The 24,909-nt window shown below is 40.6% G+C and overlaps 2 protein-coding genes across 4 annotated transcripts in view; one reads left to right on the top strand and one right to left on the bottom strand.

The window, feature by feature from the left end:
• Positions 1-3,708: 3,708 nt before the first annotated feature.
• RhoGAP1A (Rho GTPase activating protein at 1A) overlaps positions 3,709-24,909 on the bottom strand; it is a 36,794-nt gene continuing 15,593 nt past the window's right edge. For all 3 annotated transcript variants that reach the window (XM_074100640.1, XM_074100643.1, XM_074100642.1), the window contains exons 8-21: positions 20,948-21,064; positions 20,500-20,685; positions 20,220-20,417; positions 19,825-19,944; positions 19,616-19,738; positions 19,332-19,526; positions 17,276-17,485; positions 16,641-16,836; positions 15,608-15,801; positions 14,966-15,144; positions 8,344-8,483; positions 7,284-7,429; positions 6,648-6,772; positions 3,709-6,161 (exon numbers count right to left, since the gene is read on the bottom strand). In XM_074100640.1, the coding sequence (XP_073956741.1) occupies positions 5,933-6,161; positions 6,648-6,772; positions 7,284-7,429; positions 8,344-8,483; positions 14,966-15,144; positions 15,608-15,801; positions 16,641-16,836; positions 17,276-17,485; positions 19,332-19,526; positions 19,616-19,738; positions 19,825-19,944; positions 20,220-20,417; positions 20,500-20,685; positions 20,948-21,064 (2,358 nt within the window). In that variant the 3' untranslated portion in view covers positions 3,709-5,932. The remainder of the gene's footprint in view (positions 6,162-6,647; positions 6,773-7,283; positions 7,430-8,343; positions 8,484-14,965; positions 15,145-15,607; positions 15,802-16,640; positions 16,837-17,275; positions 17,486-19,331; positions 19,527-19,615; positions 19,739-19,824; positions 19,945-20,219; positions 20,418-20,499; positions 20,686-20,947; positions 21,065-24,909) is intronic.
• On the top strand, positions 21,214-24,052 carry LOC141437345 (uncharacterized). Its single transcript, XM_074100644.1, has 4 exons — positions 21,214-21,329; positions 21,419-21,516; positions 21,646-23,437; positions 23,770-24,052. The coding sequence occupies exons 1-4, from the start codon at positions 21,263-21,265 to the stop codon at positions 24,006-24,008; spliced, it is 2,196 nt and encodes a 731-aa protein (XP_073956745.1). The 5' UTR covers positions 21,214-21,262; the 3' UTR covers positions 24,009-24,052.

The raw sequence follows: 24,909 nt of genomic DNA, 5'->3' as shown, positions 1-24,909 counted from the left end.
AGGGCTCTCCCCAGGGCCACTGGAGGAGTCTGGCTCTGATCGTCCGGTATTTCCTCTCCGACAGGGAAGTAGTTGATGATGGTAGGAGCTCGAGCTAGATCGGAGGTAGGTACTGCGAACCTGATGTTTGTTATCTACGCTGGGAGATTTCTTCCCCAAAAAGGTCCCGAATCATGTGAAATCGAGCACCTCCCAAGATCTCCAGTCACTCGGGAAATTATGTTCCACCGAGCGGACGATTGCTTCGAACGCCTCCCTGTCTCTCTGGGCCACGACATCCGATCCGCTAAGTCGCCCAATGTCGTCCTGTCCGCCATAGTCTGAAAGCAAATTGACGCCAATTAACCGACCGTTGATATGCCCGGTCCGTCGAGGTGACGATTCGGACGGCGACTCGCCTGTCGTGTAAACCGCGCTTGATCATTTTTAGTCTGGCAACTTTGTGCAGCGGCGCTGACAGTGACTACTTGCACGATGAGTTGGGTCGACGTCGTGTCAGTTGGGGCGACGTCGTCTCAAATTGGGCGGCATTTCGTAGGTCGTCGCCTCACATAAAGGCAACGTCTCGATTTAAACGACGTCTCAAAGTAAGGAGTCGTCTCAGGCGTCGTCTCAGTTAGGGATCGTCCCAAGTTGAGCGACGTCTCAAATGTAGTTTCAAATTTGAATTGTCGCCGGGATGAGGCGACGTTTTTGCACGCGCCGAGCGGCGGCTTCGACAAGATTAAGAATATATGTAAGTGCCTGGGCACGAACAGCGTCGCTGGTCCAAGGGAGCCGAGCGGAATTTATGATTCGTTCTTAATCTTAAAGTATCACAATATAACTTACGATGAGATATGATGTACATGTGAGCACTTCGGAATTAAAAAGATGTGATCACAGACTAATAAGAGATACTACGGATGTGATTGATTACGTGTGAACACTCGGAATTAAAAGCGTACTGACAGGTGCGTCGCTCCCGCGCCGCTTCCCGCGCGCTGCTTTCTTGACAGCAACAGAGTTTGACAGCTAGCTTACACACACAGATGCATATTTACAGGGTGTGAGTGTGAAATTCGGAAGGCGTAATCTCAAGTGGTTCAAGCGGAGGCTCGAACACCTAAATATAATATATAAGCGTCAGCGGTACGGCATGATCATGATACGAAGTTATAGTATAAGCGAGCAGCAGGGCTACTACGAAACTCGAAGTTCGTGTCGTGCGGTCCCTCTGACACTTGTACTATTTAATACGAGAGCGACGTGCCTCTCAGTTACTTTAGGATTACGCTACGGCAATTACGATTGTAATGGCAACACTGACTCAATGTTTTTTTTTTTAATCCTTGCACATCAAAGAGGAAGGTGGATCCGTAGCGTAGTATCTCTTATTAGTCCGCAGGGCTACTCCGAAACTCGAAGTTCGTGTCGTGCGGTCCCTCTCGCTCTCGTATCAAACAGTGTAAGTGTCAGAGGGACCGCACGACACGAACTTCGAGTTTCGAGTTTCGGAGTAGCCCAGCTGTTCTGTGGGTGGATCTCAAAGAGTATTGTAATGTATAGGAATGTGGATCTCTATAAAGTTGCACATCTTATATACCCATAGATAAGCCCGTTACAGACACTTGTAAAACCGCTACGCTGTAGTAAATTCACGTTTTATCATTTAGTACGTTCTTAGTTAATACCTGATAAAAAAAAACGAATCCTGAAAATACACGTCAGTGTCAAATTTACGAGATATCTCAATCAAGTAGACGTTTTCTTTGCGTTATTTTATTTCGTCCCATCTCAAGAATAGGAAAACGTTTATGAGAATTTAGTGGACAACTTTGCCTGGATAATTACAAAAAATAATGAATTTGTACAGTTTCAAGTTATTAATATTTTTGTTACATTTTGTTTTAATTAATGAAATAATTTGCAAAAAAATATCTTTGCCGGATATCGATTTACATTCGGGCAGCACCATTGGTGAATGCCAACAGTGCAAGATTTTAACTGAATCTTTCAACCACTGGCTCGAAAAAACTTCCAGAGGGAAATATGAGGGGGGAGATGCTGCCTGGGAGGAAGCCAAGTTGAAGTCGTACTCGCGGAGTGAGATGCGCCTTGTGGAGATACAAGAAGGCCTGTGTTCTGAAGTCAAGAAACACAAGGACCATTGCTACGCCCTGGCTGAGGAAGCGGAGGAGCCATTAGAGAAGTGGTGGTTCCATGAAGACCCTGCCTCTGTTGATCTGTACACTTGGTTGTGCATTGAAACTCTTCAGTACTGCTGCCCTGAAAACCATTTTGGAGAAACATGTGCCCCATGTCCCCTGTACAAAAACCAAGTATGTGGTGGACAAGGCCAGTGTGCTGGAGAGGGTACACGCAAAGGCAATGGCACATGTATATGTCATAAAGGGTTTGCAGGTACTTATTGTGAAGACTGTGCTAAAAACTATTTTAGAGTGAACGAGCAATCTTGTGAGCGTTGTCATAAGGCTTGTGAGGGATGCTCTGGGGAAGGACCAGCAGCATGCAATTCCTGCAAGCAAGGATGGGAGCTATATTCAGGGGCCTGTGTTGATGTTGATGAGTGCTTGATCCCAACCACATGTAAAACCAACCAGTATTGTGTGAACCGTGCAGGCTCTTACAGCTGCAAGAACTGCCATCAATCATGTAACTCTTGCGTTGATGCTGGACCTTCAAATTGCACAGCCTGTGACCCAAGCCATGTTCTGTGGTCAGGCATGTGCATTGATGACCAAATGAAGACTGACTTTTTGCAAAATGCTCTCAAAAGATTAGCCTTGTACTGTGGGCTTTTAATTATAACATATTTCACATACAGAAAATCAAAGTTTCTAGCTGCATTAGTTGTGTTAATAGTTGCAGTTTATATTTATTACTCAGAAAGCCTTTCTAAAATTAATGTTGTAGACTTATTTTTGAATATGTATTTTATAAATTCACCCTCCTCTTTATAACTGCATTTTGTAAACATGGCTGTGTTTAATCCTAAGTAGAACAAGTAAACATTGTATTTATTTTCAAATTAAATGTTTAAGATTATATCAATGAGTTTAATTGAATGAAAAACAATTTAAAGGTGGTAATAAAAATACATTTTATTGCAAATGTTACATAACTACATTTAAGTGTCATATATACAAAAATTCAATACAGTGGTGGACTAAACCTGATTGTGTAAATACCTATAATACAGCAGGAATATTACTAACACAACTTACTAAATAGACAATCTTATATTGAAATAATAATTGCAGACTACAAGGTAACATTCTTAATACAGCTGTGTACAGACAGGTTAATAATCCATTTGGCAACAGTAAGCATGGGTACCTACTACCTTCAGTCTGACAAAGAATTATGTTCTAAATGCCTATCATGACTAAAAATAATTGCAGCAATAACTGTCTATGTGCCAAATATTATCCAATAAAGTACCAAAGATGTGATTCTGAAAGCACAAGTGCATAGTGAACAATATATGTACCTAATACTTAATACCTCATTTGCTCAAATAAGAACCATAAAGATAGACCATGTTTTGATCATCATTAATTTATAATGAATTTAATAAACCAAAGGAATTATCCAGCTTGTTTAAGATTTTCGTCAAGGAACTAAGTTCAATATTCCAGTTCAATAATAAAGCATATTCCCAGTATATCAGTCAAATGTTATGTGCAGATATGAATTTGTTTTGCGGAATATATTGATTCATCATATTCAAAATAGAACCCTATTCTATCCATGTTACATGACATTAAGGCAGAACCCAAGTAATATAAGAGTGGTCTTTGGTGAAGAAAATGTTAGCATAAAGATTTGTTAAAAAAGGTACAGTTTGTTATCTAAGTAAGTTATCAATATATTAATTATATCAACATAAATTAGAAATGTTAAGGGGCTAAAACAAAAATATAACACAAATTTAAATTGATTTTACCTTGCTCTAAGATTTCATAAATTTTTGGTAATAATATTTACTTTTAAGTACATACTAGTACAGCTCCATTCATCTAAAACTACTTGTGAAATAAACATCTAAGTTATGTCTAAGGTCTAAGCTAGCGAGCTTGCGCGGGGATGCCGCGTTGCTACCATCGCGAAAATACACCTAAAACCTCAATGAAACAATAATCCAAAAAGTAAGCATAAGAAAACACGACTAGCATTAAAATGCTACTATATAACCGAAACCTCATTCACCTGTCCTACAAAATAATCATTTGCCTCTTTCACAACAAACCACAGATCCATATAAATAATAATTAACTTTATAATATTGTGCCTTAAAAGAAATCTTCTGCCACACGCCATATGAAACTAAAGCTTTTGTTTGATCAAAGTTTGTGTTTTATTGAAAGTAACACAACAACAAAACTGTCAATAATTTATTAATATCAGTCTGCTCAAATTTATACGCTAATAATTTTACAGTCGTTATTATTAATTGGGTCCCTCTTCGTAATACTCACTGAATCTTTACTTGTTTTTTGACCCACTTTAATCACAATTAAGTCTTGAAAAATTTAATAAGCTAATTCTGTAAATGATAAATGTACAATCAATAACTCTACACTCAGTCTGTTTTTTATGGAATGTTGCATTGAATTTTTATTTGAATGCATGTCTCAAACATTACTTAGGAAATCCTTTCTTGTTTGCGAACCGTTAATTACGAAGCAACTTTTACTGTCCTTAACTCAATACAGAAATATATCAAAAGACAAGAATCAGCAAAAGTCTATTTTCGATTAAGGGAATGGATCAACATTGATATTAATTAATGGAAGTATTTATGCGCTACAATTGTAAACTTGGCAATGTTTGGCTGGTAGGCTTCATACAACATCTAGAACAAAACGATCCTTACTAATGTTATGCATAGGCACTGTACAACTAAATCGTAACTTGCAAGTATTTTTAAGTGAAAAAAACTGCTCCGTTCTAGCCAGATAGTCCTGATTAAGTGTAACCGCCATCAACTATTAAATATTTAAGCAGAGAGCCATACTCAACTCAAACAAAATAATTGAGATTAGACAAACGAGAGCGTGAGCGAAAGCTGGTGACTCGTGCACCAGGAAGGTACACTCCTCTATTGAAGCCACCATTTTGTGACCACCATTATGAGAGGTATTAAAATACAAAAATGTTACTTTTAAAAGTATAATAAGAAAGATTTACTTAATTTCCTAATTTGCACGAACGCGGAAACTTTTAATGTATAATAAAAACGCTAGTAAGTTTTGGCTAGTTGGAAATGGAAAAGCGTTCGTGCTCAAGATTTAATTGAAGTGATTCCATCGCATCGAAATATTATCAGGGTCCAGGGCAGGCCTACCCAAAAACGAATAAAAATTGCAGCCTTTTTCGTTACGAAAGCGTCTCCCTAATATTTTCACCACTTAACTCTGGGCGAGTGAGCCAGCTTCACTCTCCCTCGTCTTTTTCAAAACGGGTCGAAGGTAACACCTAATTTACAGCTAGAGCAACAGTGGGCCAGAGAAAGAAAAATCTCGCTCACACACACCATGCAAACGAGCGGGACGGTGTGTTCTCACCCACCTATCAAGAGATTGTAGCGACTCCTAGCGCCATCTAGTGAGCACATATGACCTCGGTCCCCAGGCATAACACCTGCCTGGAGAGAGATCTCTCTATTGGAGCCTCCCCCCTCAAGATGTTTATTTTGAACCTGATCGACATCGTTCAAATGTTTAGCAAATAACACAGTGACTAATGAACTACGCTGGCAATGCTTACAGTACCCATATACCCCAGCCTTAACGACGAAAAGATGTCACTTGTACTTGACTGGCTGTACAAAAGTTACCACCGGAGCGCCCGCCGCTGGTCACCACGGAAACATGAAGCGGGTTTCAAAGTAGGCGAGGATGTTAACCGTGCGGCGGTGTGGTTAGTGCTAGTCTCTGGGGCGGTGGTGCGAGGAGAGCTGCGCGGCGAGCTGGCGCTGCTGCAGCAGGCAGTAGAGGATGCCGGCCTGCGCCATGGCGTCGACGGTGCCGGCGGCCAGCAGGTCGGTGCGCGCCTTGGCGCCGGCCGCCGCGCCGCCCGGCCGCAGCAGCGTCGGCCCGAACACCGTCGCCAGGTTGTGCAGCGACATCTTGTTATCCGCCTCGTGCTGGTTCACTCTGCAACAGTACATGCACAATGTTACAATTACAATGTAGTATTTGATCGACAACTTCTGAATTTGCTATATCCTGTATGTTATATTAACATGAGAGGAGTTGAATTCATAGATTTTTTTATTATTTTCATATATATTCATAGATTAATTATTATCTCTCGGTCTATTTCCAAAACGCTTCTATCTACACAGTAGGTATGCATGGCGCAACTAGCGCGTGACGTCACATGCTAGTCCTTTCTTTGTCTCATCTTGACAAAATTTTATATCTGTGTTACATTATAATGGAATCGTGAAAAAAAAATTCATTCGATTAAATAAAACGCATTGATAAGCTTCGATTTATAAAATAAATAGAAAATAGTAATACCATACTTGATTCTGCGCCATACCTACAACTGTGCTACAACTAACAAAAAAAAAAGGTATTTTCGAGCGCAGAATGATGTGATTTCAAAAATCGGTCCCGGTTGAAATAAGTACTTACTTGACGAAGTGGTTGAGCAGGAAGTCGATGCAGTTCTTGTTGAGGTCTGGCAGCTGCGCGTAGCACTTGAGCAGCGCCACGCGCCGCGTGTGCGCCGGCGCAGACTCCACAGACGTGCCCACGCCCTGACACACAACCAAACAACTCTTATTTTACTGTAATACGTACAACGGTGAAACTGTACAATCAAACCATTTGATTCCTGACCCAACGTAGAACGCTCTCACAGTAAGTGTCATAATGATTTTTCTTGTCAAGCAACGCGATGTCACTGACTTTTTCTAGGAAAAGGTTCCTTACTGGGTCACGATTCAGTTGGTTCATCACATAAGACGTTCAAATCAATTAAGTATGAGAAATACTCAAACAGCGCATACTCAAAGTATTTATTACACTCGGGACATAAACGCTACAATAATTACTAAAATTACCTCGACGTTTCGACCAATTTCAGACGCCCATGGTCACAAGTAGACCTTTAAGCAATTGATTTTGTTGGGTTTAAGCCCCTGGCGTAATAATAACTAAACTAATACAATATAACGAATATTCAATTCTTTTCTTATTTTTACATTGGCGCAGCCGGTAGGATTATTCCTTACTGAAACTTTTGACCGGTTGGCCGGTCCACATTACCTGCGTGGCGCCCCAGGCGCGCAGGAGCTCAGGATACAGCGCGTCAGTGAAGAGCGCCTCGGGCAGCTCGCGCAAGTAAAGCTTCAGCACGCCCGTCACTGAGTGAATATCCACCTCTTTCAGCAGCTGCTCAGCCTCGTATGGGTCTGGAAAATGATTCTAATGTTGGTACCTAATGATATGCATTAGCGGACAATGCCGTAACCCTTCAAGGGTTGGCAGGTATAAACAGGTAAGTCGATACTAGTTATTTTCACCTATTTATTTTTATTTCATAAATAATCTTATATACATTTTTCAGTTTTGTATTCAGGGACATAAGTTAACCAAAGTTTCAGCTAAATCAACAGCGATTCTTCCAAAATATTCGACGTCTTTTTTATATATTTAATTTTTAGATTTAACTGACTATCTTCTTTATATGAGAACCTATTGAAATGAATACCCTAAAACTGAACCCAAAGAAACTACAATATATTGGTGAAAACCGAATATTTACAGGGTAAGCTATTTATAATTTTTTAAATGTTAAGTTTTTTTTTCAAATGTTTTAAATGTACAGACACTGACTTGTTTCAGTTTTATTACAACGCATATAGTTGCACACGCTTTATAGTGAGCGCTATTAGCAGTCAAATGATAATAATGAGGTACAGTACAACAACCAGAGCTTTAATGTCGCTTGGGAGTCATCAGTTTTCTTCGTTTTCTTGAAGATTCAAATGATAAAGAAAAAGAAAACCGATCTCTTGTTTCGATTTCCGAACGACACTAGCAAACTAGTAAGTGTCGGAAATGATGACACCCACTCACTACCAATAAATTGACGTCTGACGTCGTACTGACGCTTTAGGAGCTGTCAAGACACTATAGGTACTCTCATGGATTTCGTATGGTAATAGCCAGTTATGACGTCACTTCTTTGCCAATTAAATCGTCTAAATTATTTCTTATAAAGCAACTAAAATTCTAATTAATCCCAAAATATATTGTTTTTGTCTACTCGCGTCTCGCCATCTTATTGTGTAGTGGTGCCATCGTCCCTATTCGCGGTACTGACTGGTTTCGAAGCTCTTGCGCAGGCGCGCGAGGTCGGACGCGCTGCCGGAGACGCGGTACACGCCCACCTCGAGGATGCCGCGCCGCTCCACCTCGCGCACGCACGCGCTGATTATGAACGGGATGTTGCGCTTCTCGCGTCTGAAACACACACAGACAATCACCATAATCCAGATTACACATAGTTTTTTTTAAACAGGTTTATCTGGTACTATGATTTAAAAAAATGCATATTCGAAAAACACTTTAATTTAAAAAAAAAACTTAAATTTCGTTGAGTCAACGAACTGCTCATAGAAACAAATAATATTTGTTTACGTCCCCTGGACAACTGTTTAGAGTCATGAGTGTCTATATGCTTTCTGTGGTTAAAATTCATCGAGCCAACATTTTTGTCTTACTTACGAGCCCATTATTTTATGTACTATCTCCTCAGCACATTAGTAGCATCTACATAATTATAACATTTTTGTTAAGAAACTGTCACTGTTGTCCCTTGAACAACAGGGCAGAATAAAAAACAAGTAAAAAGTTGAGTGACCCACTTAATAGAGCAGGTATCAGGTAGTAAACTGTATAAGAGGAAAAGCGCGGGAAACGTTCGGTCGTTTGGTTTGTGTTTTATATTTTTATAAATTTTGTGAATATTGATATTTTCGTCACAAGAGCTGATTATTTGGGTAGTGTAATATAATACAAGTATTATATGTAAATTTGTATATTTTGTAAATTATTAGTGTAAATACTGGACATATAAGGGTAAGTTTTTGTAATCTCTGTAAGTACTTCAGGTAACTCCTCATGGAGTTACCTGAAGACCCAGGGGGGACTGCCCCAGACATAGGACACAATGTAACTATTGTAGATGGATCAAGCACTGATGGCTCTTGTAGCCAGGATAATATTAACCGCAGGAAACGACACTCTGTAAAAACATGTCGCCACTGCAACAAAAAAAAGGTCAAGACAACGTCATGGCGAGGCTTTAATAATAAAAGAAGATGATTGTGTTTGTAATTTTGATGAAAGCCGTCAAAGAATGCATAATATATTCGCTAAACCAACCCCCAAGCCACAGCCACAACACATCACTCCTTCTGCAACTAATGATTCAGTACCAGCACCAGCTCAATCATTGACTAACTCGACATCCACAGCTCCTCAACCAGTAGGCAGAATGATGTACCAGAAATCAGATGTAGCCCCATTTAATGTACATGTACAAACGATTGCAAATCTCAGAAAATGACAATGTCTCTCTACACCCAGTAGTGTTTGGGAAATTTCTAAGGAAAAATAATATTTCCCAAATTGTTAATGGGAGCCTGAAACGCATTGGAAGAAATAGAGTGACTATTTCTTTCAGCGATTTTCAGTCTGCCAATAACTTTTTGACCAACCCTGCCCTGTCAGCATCCAACTACAAGACATTCATCCCGACTTTCTCTGTCACCCGGTTGGGAATTGTACGAGGTGTTCCCTCCGAGTGGTCAGAGGAAGAAGTCTTAGAGAATATCTCTGTTCCTATAGGCTGTGGACCGATATTAAAAGTTAGACGACTAAAAAGGAAAGCTATTGAGTCAGGTGTCAGTGAGTTAAAACCTACAGAGTCAGTGGTACTTACCTTTGATGGCCAAGTTTTTGCCCAAACGCATATTCATGTGCTATGCAGCACTACCTGTAGACCTATACATATATCCTACTATACAATGCTACAACTGTTGTCGCTTTGGGCATGTCAGAGGTCAGTGCCGCTCAACTCCCAGATGTTACAAATGTGGTCAGGGACATACTGGAGAAAAATGTGAAGTTGATGATGAGCATATACGATGTTGTCTGTGCAAAGGTTCTCACCTAGCTACTGATAAAAAATGTCTAGAATTTGAGAGACAAAAAAATATAAAGGAGACCATGGCTAAGAGCTGTGTGTCATATTTTGAAGCTAATAAACAACACCCTCCTATCTCAAAAATTTCATATGCTGATGCATTACTCAGTAATAACACTAATGGAACAGAAAAGGATTTCTCTCACTCTAGTCCAACTACACCTTACTCACACACTAGCCCAACTACATCTTATAAGAAAACTATCTTTATGAAACCTCGCTCCCCACCCCAATCTAGATCTAAAGGATATGATGTGGCAGCGCATAATGCCTTGACAAGGGATTATGACATGCCCGTCACTAATAAAACTATTTATAAATCTAATGAGACCACTCAATCTGTGAAAGAAATAATTCTGTTGATCATTCAGTTACTGTCCCAATCTGGATTGGGTAGTAGTATCTCACCGTCCCACGCTGCCCCTATTATGAATTTTTTCACTCAACTCTTAACCGATAATGAACAGCCAATTTCAAATCCTTCAATGGAACTGTAGAAGTATAATTCCAAAGAAAGCTGATTTACTCTATTTAATAAATAAGTTTAATTTAAAAATTATAGCCTTGCAAGAAACTTGGTTAAAGCCTTCATCCAATTTCAAAATATCAGGATTTTCTTGTATAAGAGAGGACCGCTCTGATGGATTTGCCGGTGTTGCTTTGCTTGTAAAGCATGGCGTTCCTTATTCACATATTCCTCTTCCTGCTCATAACAATGATATATCTATAATTGCTGTTTCCGTTAAATAATATCTGTTTTGTCTCATTATATATCCCTCACCCTTCTTCAACTATTTATAATGAAGTAAATGACATATTGTTACTGCTTCCGAAGCCTCTTATTCTTCTTGGAGATTTGAATGCCCAACATCAACTTGGGGTAGTTCCACCACCAATTCCTATGGCAATCTAGTCATTGATATGATGGACTCCCATAATCTTTGTATCCTAAATGATGGTTCTCCCACCCGACGAACTGCACCTGGAGAGGGAATAAGTTGCCCAGATGTTTCTATTTGTAGTCCAAATTTATTTTCTTCTTTATCCTGGAAGGTCTCTCCTCTTTCATTCGGAAGTGATCATTTCACTATTCTTCTGTCATTTCCGTTTAATAACTCTCCTACTCAAAAGAGTCCTCCTCGTTTAAAGTACAATTTGAGTAACGCTAACTGGGATACATTCAAGGAACATCTTGATCAAAAAATTTCCTCTCTTCCTTCAATCGAACACAGCGACGAAGCCACATGTGCAGCCGCTCTGGCAAAGATAATGGTCGAGACTGCTGATAATGTTTTTCCAGTGAAAAAAGTAGGAGGAAACAACATTCCTTCTCCTCCATGGTGGGATTCGGAATGTACTGCAGCGGCCAAGAGGCGAAAGGAGGCTGAACTTGCTTACAGAGAATCTAGCACCAATGAAAACTTTGACTTTGTTTTGGAGGAAATAGACAAAACAAAAAAGCTTTTTAAAAAAAGAAGTTTGAAGGTTGGAGAAACTTTTGCTTATCTGTATCTCCTAATACAAACCCTTCTGTGGTTTGGAATAATATTAAAAGATTTCGATCTGCTTTTAAAGAAGACTGTTCCTCCAACCTTCCTTCTACATTAGCAAATGATTTTCTGGATAAACTCGCTCCACCCACTGTTCCTGAGTTTATTCCTTTACCTCCAGTGCTGGACCTGAGCGGGCTTAATGGTCCATTCACACTACCAGAACTCAAAGGAGTCATTTCTAAAACTAAAGATTCAGCTCCTGGACCAGATGGTATACCATATTCATTCTTTACCCATCTAAATGATATTCCTCTTCTATACTTCCTAAAACTAATTAACAAAATATTGATATCTGGCGAGATTCCCGAAACTTGGAAATGTCAAGATGTTCTACCTTTCCTGAAACCAAAGAAGGAACCTCTTGATGTGTCTTCTTATCGGCCTGTAGCTCTGTCCACTGTCCTAATGAAACTTACGGAACATCTGGTCAAAAATCGCCTAGAGTGGTTTATTGAAACTAACAATATACTTAGCCAAAATCAATTTGGTTTTAGGCGTGGCAGAGGTACCATTGATAATATAGCTGTTCTTATCACGGACATTAGACAAGCATTTTCCGATGGCAATACTTTGATTGCAGCATTTATGGACATTTCAGCAGCGTACGATAATGTCATTATTTCTCGCCTCCATAAAAAACTTCAAAATCTTAAAGTACCACTTTTGCTTTCCAATTTTATTATAAATATGCTATCAGGAAGGTGTATTAATCTTACTGTAGATGGCACTAAGAAATCTAGGCTTTTGTGGAGAGGGTTACCTCAAGGCTCGGTTTTAAGCCCGCTACTCTACAACATATACAGCCATGACCTAGAAGATACTTTAGGTACAGAGGTTAAAGTTCTGCAATATGCCGATGACTTGCTTGTATATTGCTCACACCGAAATTCTGAAATGGCTTCAGTTTGCTTAACTGAATCCCTTAATCACCTGAAAAACTGGCTGGATGACAATGGCCTTGAGATTTCCCACTCTAAGAGCGTCGTGGTTCCTTTCGCCAGGACAAGGGTACCGCCTGTGGTTTCTGTCAATTTTGATGGCCACCCCATTCCAACGAAAAGCTTTACACGTTTCCTTGGTGTTGTGTTGGATTTTAAACTTACTGGTGTTCCCCACTGCGACTATACTGTAACTAAGTGCGAACGACTTTTAAACATGATACGATGTCTTTCAGGTGTCTGGTGGGGTGCTCATCCATTTTCGCTTAGACTCCTATACAACGCTTTGATTAGAAGTAACATCGATTATGGCACATTCTTATTAATCCCGGGTCAAGTTAATGGCTTTAAACGTTTAGATGCTGTCCAGTCCAAAGCTCTACGCCTGATCTGTGGTGCAATGAAATCAAGCCCTATAAATTGCCTACAAGTCGAATGTGTGGAACCACCTTTACATTTAAGACGTCAATATTTGTCAGATAAGTTTTTATTTCGCTGCTTTCAAAATTCCAATCATCCCCTACGATCAAGCCTTCCACTATTAAATAACTCTTTGACATCATCTAGTTATTGGTCGCATAAAATAACTCCGTGCCTTGTGAAAAGCTACCAAAGGTACAGGTCCCTACAATCTCCAACCTATCACTATCCAGAATATCCCCTTTTCTGTGATAATTTCTCTGCCCTTACTTTAACTCCTGTGTTCATCTAATTTAGGAGTAACCAAAAATGATATGGACCCTAACGTTAATTTCAATTCTATTAAAGACGATCGGTGGCATAGCTGGCATCATATATACTCTGATTCTTCCAAACATGCGTCTTTTGGCCATGTGGGGGTTGGGGTGTACCATGCTCAATACAAAATTAGTCAGAAAATTAAACTCCCTCCTGAAACGTCAGTATTTACGGGAGAATGCTTTGGATTACTTAAAGCCGTGGAATATATCTTACTTGCCAAACTCAGAAAAACTTGATTATAACTGATTCAAAAAGCGCTCTTCAAGCTCTTAGTAAATCCCATTTAACTGCAAAGTAATATTCCCTGTCATTATCAAACTAAGAACTCTCCTTGCTAATTGTTCTGATTTGGGGTACTCAGTGTCTTTTGGTTGGGTTCCAAGTCACTGTGATATTTCTGGTAATGTAATTGCTGATCGGCTAGCCAATGAAGCTGTTAAAGATGGTGATCTTTTTCCATATAAGAATTACAGTCATGATCTGGCCGCTCTCGCTGGTTCATCTCTTAGAGAGAGCTGGAGAGAGAAGTGGATTGAAAGTTGCCAGATCAAGGGCAAATATTATTATTCTATTCAACCTTGCATTCCGTGTAAACCTTGGTTTGGCAAATTTAATTTGGTAAGAGAGCTACCTGCTGCCTTATCCGTATGAGACTGGGTCATGTTTGTACTCCCGCCAGCCTTGCTAAATTTAAACTGATCGAGTCTGATGTTTGTGAGTGTGGCTTGGGCATTGCAGACACTAATCATATATTTCTCTCATGTCCTCTCCATGACAACTCCTTCCTTTATGAACAGCTTACATCCTACAAGGTCCCATTACCTACATCCATCTCTGTCCTTTTAGCCTCTAATGACATAACTATATATAACTTATTGAACATATTTATAAATAATAATGATATTAAAATTTAAATATGTGTTCCTCATCTCACTAAATTTAATTTATCATGTGTACCTATGTAAAATACTTATCTTTATTTCTTTCGTTTTAATTCCATGTAATCTTCTCCTGTTGAATTCCGTTTTCCGTATTCCAAATTCCCGTATTTTCTATTGATTTCGTTTCCTTACCTTTACGCGTCTGTGGCGGATGCGCAAGCCGCGCGAGCCAGAAAAAAAAAAAAAAAAAAAAAAAAAAACTGTATAAAATTGCACCTCAAATTCGTTACAGTATAAAACTCAATTTTTATATATTTTATTCGGAATGATATTAGAAATCACTTCCTTTCCAGACGCTTTGTAGACAAATGCCCATGCATCGGTGTTCACGGCATGCGGCATGACGGCATCAGAGATGTAAAAATGTTAGCTATCCTAAAAACGACAATAGCCCGACATTCTAAAAGTTAAATGTAGGCTCATACATTTAACAAAGGACATTGTTCGGAATACAACATGAAATCTTCATTAGAAATTGGACGCCCATCGGCATCTGATTTTATCAGGGTCCACATAGGCCGGCAATGGCACTGAATGAGTCAAGGGCCCTGGCAGTACTAACTTGGCGACGTGCGTGATCTTGGCGCCGAAGAGCGCGCCGGGCTTGGCCTGCGGCACGCGGCGCGCGGACCGCTCGGGCGGCAGCAGCTTGAGCCGCAGCGGCAGCGCGCCGCCGCCCAGCGCCACCGTGCGCGTCGCGCCGCCGCCGCCGCCCGCCTCCGCCGCCCACTCGCGCGACAGCTGCAAAGTTACAAATATATATCCACAAGATTTTATTGGCAAGATTATATTTTTATAACTTTGGCCGTATCCAATGGCGCACGCAGGGGGGGACAGGGGAGGGCAGCTGCCCCCCGCCTGGAAATTGTATGTTCTACAATATAGTATGCCCCGTTTACCTATGAAGCAGGATCCCTTGCGGGTGTTTGCCCTACACACTACATATACCTTGTGTTTCATGTAGATGTATTTGTGTAGTGTGGATGACAAAACAAGCGCGGGCGATCTGACCTAAAAAATCTGACTTGCCCCCCCCTAGGCCAGAATCTGGGTACGCCCCTGGCCGTATTGGTATCTTAGTTGACTGTACAGTCGAGGAAACATTCCCAACATCACCCAAAATCTGATAATAATGTTTATTTTTACGTAAAAATTACCTTCTAACTATTGATAAATCAGAACTAAATATTGATAAATGTGTGACCTTGAGCGTGCACTTCCCGCGCAGCACGGGCCGTGCCGCGTCCTCGTAGAGCAGCAGCCGCAGGTTCTGCGAGCCCTCCAGGTCCAGCGTGAACGTCTCGTTCCAGCGCGGCTGCGCGCTGCGGCACACCAGCTTCGACTTCGCCTTGCGGAAATAGTGCCCGTACGAGTCCACCTCCACCACTATGTAGTAGTCTGGAACACAGATATAGATTAAAATAGATTACGCAAATGCATCTACTTCGCGTGTCCGAACCCCGACCAAACGTCGGGGTTGGCCCCATACAAAGACTGACCGCTAACTGACTAATCATGACTAGTGACTGACTCGAATCCCACGGTGCGAGCGGGCGGCGCATTTGAATCGATATTGCGCGGACATCGGAGAATTCACATTGCTAATTCGCTCTTGAGACGTTGTGACGTCTCACTCACATCTACTGTGTAGATATAAAAAAGTGACACAGTTGGTTTTTATACAGATTGAGGTGTTTGCGTTATCTAGTGTAATGTATATCTGTGGTCTGGAACGATTATCGCAATGATAATAGTACAATGTGTCTCGAGGGCGGGAAATAAGGAGTTACGAACGAGCGGTGTAGAAGCATGAAGTCGAAGGGGCAATAGGGCTTTAATGTTGGTCATTCTAGAACCGTCCGTGCGACATACAATGTTTTTCATCACATTTGTGAATAAATATGTAAAACACAGTTTACAGACAAAAAAAAAATTTTTTTTGCCGATATCGCTGACGCAGTTCGGGGGCAGTAGCAGCGTCCCGCCACCCACTCCCCCACACCAGAGTACCTGAGCACACCCCAGTACATATCTACATCAGACTCATTACGCCCTTAGGTGTGATACGCAAAAAGTGCTTGGGTTTTATGCAGGTGGTGGCAACCAAGTTAGCCAGAATATTACGCCACTATTTACGAGCAAGTCTAACGAAATAGTACTTGGATTAAGGGCGACAAATGGAGTATTGCAGTCTGCAGACACCCAAAGTCGGGTTAATGAGTCGACGTTACGCTCACCGGCGGCGGTGTCGAGCGGCGCGGTCATGCCGGTCACGTGCAGCTGCAGGTCGCCCAGCAGCAGCGAGTCGTCGCGCCCGCTGCGCAGCAGGTACGAGCCCATGTCTGTCTGCAGGTAGCTGCGGCACGCCGTCACCCACGCCTGCAGCTCCAGCATGGACACGGCCAGGGACCCGCCCGGCGGTGCCGACGACGCCTGCACACAACGTTATTGGACAATGAGGGCTTCTTGACAGGCGAAATATCGCTAGATGGCTTTGGTATCGAGATCCGATTGAAGTTCGAGCCTTGCTTGCCATTGGCTCGTTTAGTTATTCAACCAAACACAAACGTGACGCAAATGACAAAGTTATCAAACGGACTTCACGATATTAGTCACAGAAACCCTCAATAATTCACCAATATTCATTTGAGAGATTGATAGGCTCGTTTTTTAAAGGTCCCTAAGTTATACCGCTCCGAGAATGCGGTCTATGGTAACTGGTTCCGTAGATCCTTAATTATCAGTATCACAGATGACGGATTTATAAATGATGATTCTGTAGACCGCGAAGCCGTGAGCGGGGACAGCAGTGTCGCTTCTGATGAGGAACAACGGGCGGAACGTGTTGAGAGAGCTACAATGTGAAGCATACCTGGAGCGCGTGTATGGAGTCGATCCACTGCGTGCGCTCGTACTCTGAGCTGAGGAAGAACACGTGGTGGCGCTGCAGCGCGGCGGCGTGCGGCGCGCGCGCGCCCACGCGCAGCACCAGGTTGGGCGACGCCAGCACCAGCTGCCCCTCCAGCTCGGCCAGCTTCTTACGCTGCTTCTCCGCGGTGCCTCGCCCGCCCAGACGCAGTTTCTAACGGAACGAAAACTCCCGCTTAAGGGCCCCATATATGGAACGATTCGTCGCTTCAGACCGATCGTACAGACGAATCGTACCGTATATGGGACCCTTAAACCGGTCAAGCAACTTTTTACTGTAGCTTGTTGCCATAGTAACGTCTCGCGACTTATTAAAAGCACAATTTTATGTGGAACAAACAAACCCACTAAAAATTAAGATTGTGACAGTTTCAAGTCAATCCCTTCATCGCTCGTCTCTTAAGGCGTGTTAATAGTATACATTGCAAACATTTTTCTAAGCAAGTGTATCACTGATATCACCTGAGTAACGGGACACAATAACAACACTGAAAAGTTGATTGACCCATCTTCACCGAAATATTTACGTGTACGAAAGAGATGTATATACTATTTCATTTCTAGCATGAGCTAGAGATATCAAGAGATCAGTAGCACGACGCGAATACACAACACCAAGCGAAGTCCCCCATAAAATGACATAAGTACAAATAGTTGATTGATTCAAGGGGTCCATATCGGCTCGCATAATTGTTAAAAGTCAGAACGTGTCCGAACGTAATGTTTGCCATTCTTTCTTTTCAGAATCCATTAATTGTTTAGATTACAGACTAAACAAACACCTAACTTACAGTTTTGTATAGGATGATCATTTAAAATTTTCAGAAAAAAATACGGTTTCAGCGGGAAAAAAATGACTAACAAAAATTCGGACAAACATTACATTATGACTTGCGAATATTATGCGAGTAGATACGTTACCGTGATTCAAGCGTTACTCTGTGGAGGTCCTGTTACCTAGGTACGCCACTGGTTTAAATATTAAAAAGTCATATATCTCGGCTACAGATTAACCTGATGCATAAGGGCCGCCACATACACTCGGTTTTCCGTTTCGGAATTTGGATTCGAAATTCCATTTTGGGATTTCGAACGCAGTAAATCCATACAAATCCATTGACCTACGATTGGTTTTTTGGAATCTTTTTGTATTTTTTATTTCAATTCCAAATTTTTACTTTTACGGTCATCCCGTAAAACCGAAATTGAAAATACAAACTGAAATATAGATGCACAGAAAAACAGAAAAATAAGACCATCACTGGGAATCGAACCCAGGTCCTCGGTAATCCGTACCGCGTGCTATACCGCTACACCACTGGTGGTCCGGTATCGGACCTGGGTTCGATTCCCAGTGATGGTCTTATTTTTTTTTTTCTGTGCATCTATATTTCAGTTTGTATTTTCAATTTCGGTTTTACGGGATGACCGTAAAAGTAAAAATTTGGAATTGAAATAAAAATACAAAAGATTCCAAAAAACCAATCATAATTTGATTGCTTAGAAACGATATCTCTTGTCCGGGTGAGCGGTTAGTTCCAAAGGAATGCCGAAAAAGTTTGAGGGCTTACGGCATAGATGTCGCTAGCGTCGCTGCTTAAGCGACTAAGTAAGAAACACAAGCTGAGATATGAGGTGCATAGGGAAATTCGTGTCGGTACCGTTGACCATCAGTGGTGTAGCGGTATAGCACGCGGTACGGATTACCGAGGACCTGGGTTCGATTCCCAGTGATGGTCTTATTTTTCTGTTTTTTCTGTGCATCTATATTTCAGTTTGTATTTTCCATTGACCTACCACATACAAACAGTAGTTTTCCGTTCGAACTCCTTCCTCCTCCGCTTCCTGTGCTTTCAGAATTGAAATAAACGTATGTGTGTGATGTATTTACGGAATCCCGAATCGGAATTTCGAATCGAAATTTCGAAACGGAATTCCGAGTGTATGTGTCGGCCCTAAGTAAGTACTTGTGCCATTTTGTCATGAGCCATATCCCGTACCTTGTCGTCTTGCGCGGCGCGTTCCTCGGCCAGGATCTGGTCGCGCACGGTGGAGGCCTGCGACTTAAGCGCCACGATGTTCGCCGGCGAGGTCTCGCGGGCCTCCGCCGCGCCCGCCTCCTCGTCCACCACCACTATATCCGGCAGCTGTATGAACCATTTCAGCTCGAACGTGAACTTGTCGCGTCCTGAAGCCTATATAGAAAACAAAACAATTAACTTGCGCTCCAGATGCAACTAAATTTCTTAGAAGCAGATTAATTCGTATAAGTACGAGTACTTACCTTGTATTTGGCACAAGCAATAACGTCATTGAATAAAAATAGATGTCTAAGTTTTCTATGGCCGTCAGAGAGCTCTACAATAAACGAGTTTTTGACGAGTCTTCTTTGGGCACGATCAGCGTTCTGTAAAAATACAAAACCATTATAATACTTCAAAAATGAAATTAAGTTATTATGCATTAATTTGTTCATAAATTAGTTTCACTTACAGGGAACATAGATTTTGTTTGTATGATATTAAATTCGTCGAGGAAGTGTTGCGTCATATTCAGCGCGTCGGTCAACATTGCGTGGTCGGGGTGGCTTGCGGGGGTGTATTTTATGAGATCCTGCAACAGAACCGTGCATAAGTTGAGCATATCTTTCTGCACTTGGCGAACCGAAGGTTTGGAGCTTGCCACGGCACGTGATCCGCCGCGTGAGTGAGCAGCTGAGTGTACAGTCACTACCAGCACCAAAATCTGACACAACAAAGCGTGCATAATAATCGGATACGACTTCATTTCTAGGGCCGGTAGGACGTGTCAGATATTGATGCACGCTCCGCTGTGGCCGATACTAATGCAGATGACTGTACAAGGTAAACATTTATAAGTGTACTGACGTGCAAGACGAGCGCATTCTTCTGTACTCGGGCGACGGGTTTGTGCAGCAGGTCGTCCAGGGACACGGGCTGTCCGCGGCACGCGATCTGCCGCGTGAGGTCGGCGAAACGCGGCGAGCTGCCGCAGCGGCGCCGCACCGCGTCCGTCGCGCGTCCGTAGTTGTGCAGGAACGCTCCGTACACGTTTATGTTTTCAGCCTGCATCACATAACGATACTGTCAAGATTTAACCAACAACAAGCAATCGTCACTATTTTTAAATGATCGAAGGTATTTTTACCATTTTTTTAAAGTGGCTTCCAACGGAGAGAGGCTCTTCCCAACTAGCGACAGCTGCCTTAAGTCCCTCGAGGAAATTCTTATGCAACTCGTGGAGTTCTGATATTTTATAGAATATCGTATTGAATTCTTCCTCCGTTATGACTGGTTGGGACGTCGACAGCGTCGCCTTTATCGCATTCATGTACTGAAAATATTTTTATACAATAGATGTTTTTTTTTTTGTAGAATAGCAATTAACTCGAGGATGAAAATTTCAAAATAGTAATTGAAGATTTTGTTTAGTTTTACTCCACATGCAACAAATGTTACACACTTGTTACGCATTCTTTCATGTAAAAAAAATCAATGACAAATCAAGGATAGAATGTCCAGTAATGAAAATTAGTTTTTTAGTGTTTTGCTTTTCAGACTATAGAATTTCTAAATCAAATTATCTCGCGTCTTACCTTTTCCATCACGTAGAGACATTCTACGTAAACGGTTTCGCTCTCGATGATACTTGTGACGATGCACCGATGCATGGTGAGCCGCTCTGCCTCGGCATTACTGCTGTTGTTTGATTCCTAAAGTAAATAAACCATACACATTTTAAACTTAGTTCTTAGTCACTTATGTTACGCAACCAGCTTCATAACGTCAAACAATAGCTGCTGCTGCGCTTTGTTTGGGCCAACAAAACACCATAAAAAGTGTAAACATGGCAATCAAACGCTATAGCCAGGGCAGCATTCCATGTCTTTGCAAGTCGATTGCTTGGAAGCATGGCGCAGTTTTTGATATGGTTCGGTTTTTGCTTCATAAATGCGATTTTGTGCTACGATTCAGAGAGTAAGTGTGAAAATTATATATTTTATAAGCAACCATTATGATAATCATAATCACAGATGAATCTTATAAAATGTCAACGTTTTACACAGGTTCTTCCGAGTTAAACCGAATAGAATACACACCTTTATATGAAACAATTATCTACAGTGACATTGCGGACATAATCAAGGATTTTGAAAATACCATGGTGAGTCAATCATAATCATACTGGAAATAAATTTGAGGAACTTTGTTATTTTTAAAACAAGTGCCATTCACAAAGCTTTACAAGTAGATACATAGGTTTCAATTCAAATCTCTCTCATTCATATTCCAGAATTCTCCAGTTGATGCACTTATTAACAATGACGATAGTGAAAGTGATGAAAACATTGACGATTTGTTGTCAGAGTACCAGCATTACTTAGACAAGGCTCACAAACAAAGGAGAACCTATTTAGAAAAGTCCAAACCTAAAAATAAGGTTCCACTGTTGCAACATGACAGATATTCAAAGAGCAAATCTACTCAGACGAATAAACATGACGACTTTTATCCTGATAACATCAATTATTACAATCCAGGACCAGTGCAATATCCTCAACCCGAGTTCAAGACTCCCTTAGATTTCCTAATACCAATAAATGTGATGAAATCAAGATTTTTGAATAACTTTGAACCCGTTAGGTCAAAACCGAAGGAGAAATCGATAAAAAAATCCTCTTTCGATAAAATGATATCTGAGGAAAACATGTTACAGTTACCGCCTGCTGTACCGTCAGTGTTTCACGACTCTATAAAATCATCATGTTATTGTGAAACAGATACATTCCCCTGTGAATGTGGCTGCAAACAGTGTTTAATGCCTCTGGAACCAATGCAAAGGAAGCATTCTGATTACGACAAGTTCGTTTCATCGCCGATGTTCAAGCCGAACAACAACGATAACTCATTGAGAGGCTTGAATGACAACACCCTAAACATAAGAATAAAGGTTGACGTACAATTTCCAAAATTTCAAGATAGCTTAGGAGAAATGTTTAAAAATACAAGTAACGATAAAATAGTTGAACATGGAAGTATTTCTCGGGAATCTAACATAAATTTTCCATTTCCATATTTTAACTTTCCGATTCCTTTAGAAATGTTAGGTTTGAAAAAACCGAATGAAAATTCTGCCCCCATACATAAAATAACTATTCATAGGAAGAAAAAGTCCAAAAGCAACAGTAACGGTAAAAGACATCGAAAAAAGCTTATAACATTCCACAACATAAAACTTGAACAACAAAATACTGCACAACCTAGTTTAGAAGAAAATTATAACACAAGTGATCACCAAAAAATCGATGATACATTTCAATATAATGAACCGAATAAAACTTTGAACCACACAGAAAATGATGAACATGGATATAGTAACATAAGCATGAATCAGACAGCAGAGTTAACATCTGTTAACAATACTAAAACTGGTGGCAGCATTTATGTAACGGTTGATATAAAGAACAATGATAATATAACAGAAGATATACATAGAAATGAAAACAGCATTGAAACTGACTATATTAGAGTAGCGATGCAATCTAATGTAACCACCGAAACGCCTTTGCTGCGAAAAAAACGTGACGTATCGAGTCAGAATGATTCAACTAATTTAACTAAGAAACCAGAGGTAAGAACTAAATTTAAAAGAAATAACAACGCAAACGAAAATAACTCCATGAAAAAAACAGACAAGAACCAGTTAGAAGACACTGAATTACTATATTGGCCAAGTAATTTGAAGAATTTATCCGGTACTTATACGCATAACAATATAACAACTTTAATACTAGACACAGAAAACAAGAAAACAAAGTTGAACTTCAGTACGGAGTCAATACGACACAATAGAACTAAGGCTCTGGAACAGGCTATATTTGGAGATGTCGATTGGGACGATGTCGGGACGGTAGCACCGGTGTTCATGTCTTTCATGGGAAAATACATTCGAGGAGTTTTAACTTTCTGTTCTGAAAGTATATGCCATTCAATGAAATGTGCTGACAAGAATTGTGTGCATAGAATTTGTGCACCAAGCGATAGATTAAACAACAAAGGGCATTGCACTGGATCGAATAGTACTGGTTAGTATACTGATAATATTCTAGTAAGACAGGTTAAAGAACGAATCCCACTAATATTAGAAATGCGAAAATTTTTAAGTCTGTTTATTCATTACCTATTCGCGTCTAAGCCCCTGAACGGATGTAGATGAAATTCGGTATACAGATAGTTTGAGTCCCGGGGAAGGATATAGGATAGTTTTTATCCCGGAAAATTGCATAATTCCCGCTAGATAGCGGTAAACGAATTCTACAGACTGAGTCGCGGACAACAGCTAGTAGAACATAATACTTTCATTTAATTATCAAATTACTAACGACTTCTATTACTGAATATTATTTTTACTTTACAGATAGTGTCGCGTCTATGGAAGCTATATTGGATTTGCCATCAAACGTGGCTCTAGAAATAGTAGATATCTTGCAGGACAAGTTACTAGGAAAACTTTTCGGTAAGGTAACCTTATGTATTAGCGGTAAGTGTGTTAGCTTTGTGGCGTCCAAGAAAAACTTCTTTAAAACAAAGTGTTCGTCAAAAGACCTGACCGCTTCAGGTCATTGCCCAAACATTAAAAACGTAAAAATTGTGTAATAAGCCTTATCTTTGTTTTCACAATAAATTGACGAAGAAAAATTGTTATGTGTTTATAAATCCTTAATGCCTACAACAAAAGCTCTGATAACAAGTCAACTTGGTTATGTACACAGTCGCCGCAATGCAACCTGCCTTGATTTCGAAAAGGGTTCAGTTGTACTTAATAATTGCAATATTTTTCAAATCAATAACTTTTACTCAAGTAAGTTATGTTTAGGTGAGGTTATGGACAGTTTTTTTTATTCGACTGTATGGAAAACGAGCAAGTGGGTCTCCTGATGGTAAGAGATCAGATCACCACCGCCCATAAACATCTGCAACACCAGGGGTATTGCAGATGCGTTGCCAACCTAGAGGCCTAAGATGGGATACCTCAAGTGCCAGTAATTTCACCGGCTGTCTTACTCTCCACGTCGAAACACAACAGTGCAGGCACTGCTGCTTCACGGCAGGATTAGCGAGCAAGACACAGCAGCGAGCAGTTGCTGGAATTTAACTAATTAGTTTATTTTATTTTTTATCGGCACAGAACTCAGAGAAAAAGAATAAAGAAGAGGCATATTTGAGCCCATGGGTCACGTTATTACCTGAAACGCAAATAATTGATTTTGAGCCGTCAGGTAATGTAACGAAATTGACAATACCCGCTGCACGCATAATCCCCTATAGGCCTAAGATACGTGTAACAAGTAAACAGTTTAAACAAGTAAATGAACTTAATGAAGACATAGGAAAAGTGACACGAAAAATTTACGGAACATCTAAATCACAGCATTCTTCAAAAGTTTTTACAAACTGTAATAAGCAGGAGCAAATTTGTCAGTTCGTGTCTTGTCCAAACATAAAAGAATCGTGTTTTTTGTGCACTACTTACATGGTGTTTCCATTATATGATAAT

This window comes from Choristoneura fumiferana, chromosome 17, assembly GCF_025370935.1.
Source record: "Choristoneura fumiferana chromosome 17, NRCan_CFum_1, whole genome shotgun sequence".
Taxonomy (NCBI): Eukaryota; Metazoa; Arthropoda; class Insecta; order Lepidoptera; family Tortricidae; genus Choristoneura; species Choristoneura fumiferana.
Note: the sequence above shows the minus strand (reverse complement) of the source record. Positions and strands in the feature narration are given on the sequence as shown.

What these genes read in the sequence shown, in the direction of transcription:
- LOC141437345 (XM_074100644.1), top strand. Translation starts at nt 21,263, where the DNA reads ATGGCGCAGTTTTTGATATGGTTCGGTTTTTGCTTCATAAATGCGATT. An exon ending in TTTGTGCTACGATTCAGAGA is followed by an intron (nt 21,330 to 21,418) that starts GTAAGTGTGAAA and finishes CGTTTTACACAG; the next exon opens with GTTCTTCCGAGTTAAACCGA. An exon ending in CACTGGATCGAATAGTACTG is followed by an intron (nt 23,438 to 23,769) that starts GTTAGTATACTG and finishes TTTACTTTACAG; the next exon opens with ATAGTGTCGCGTCTATGGAA.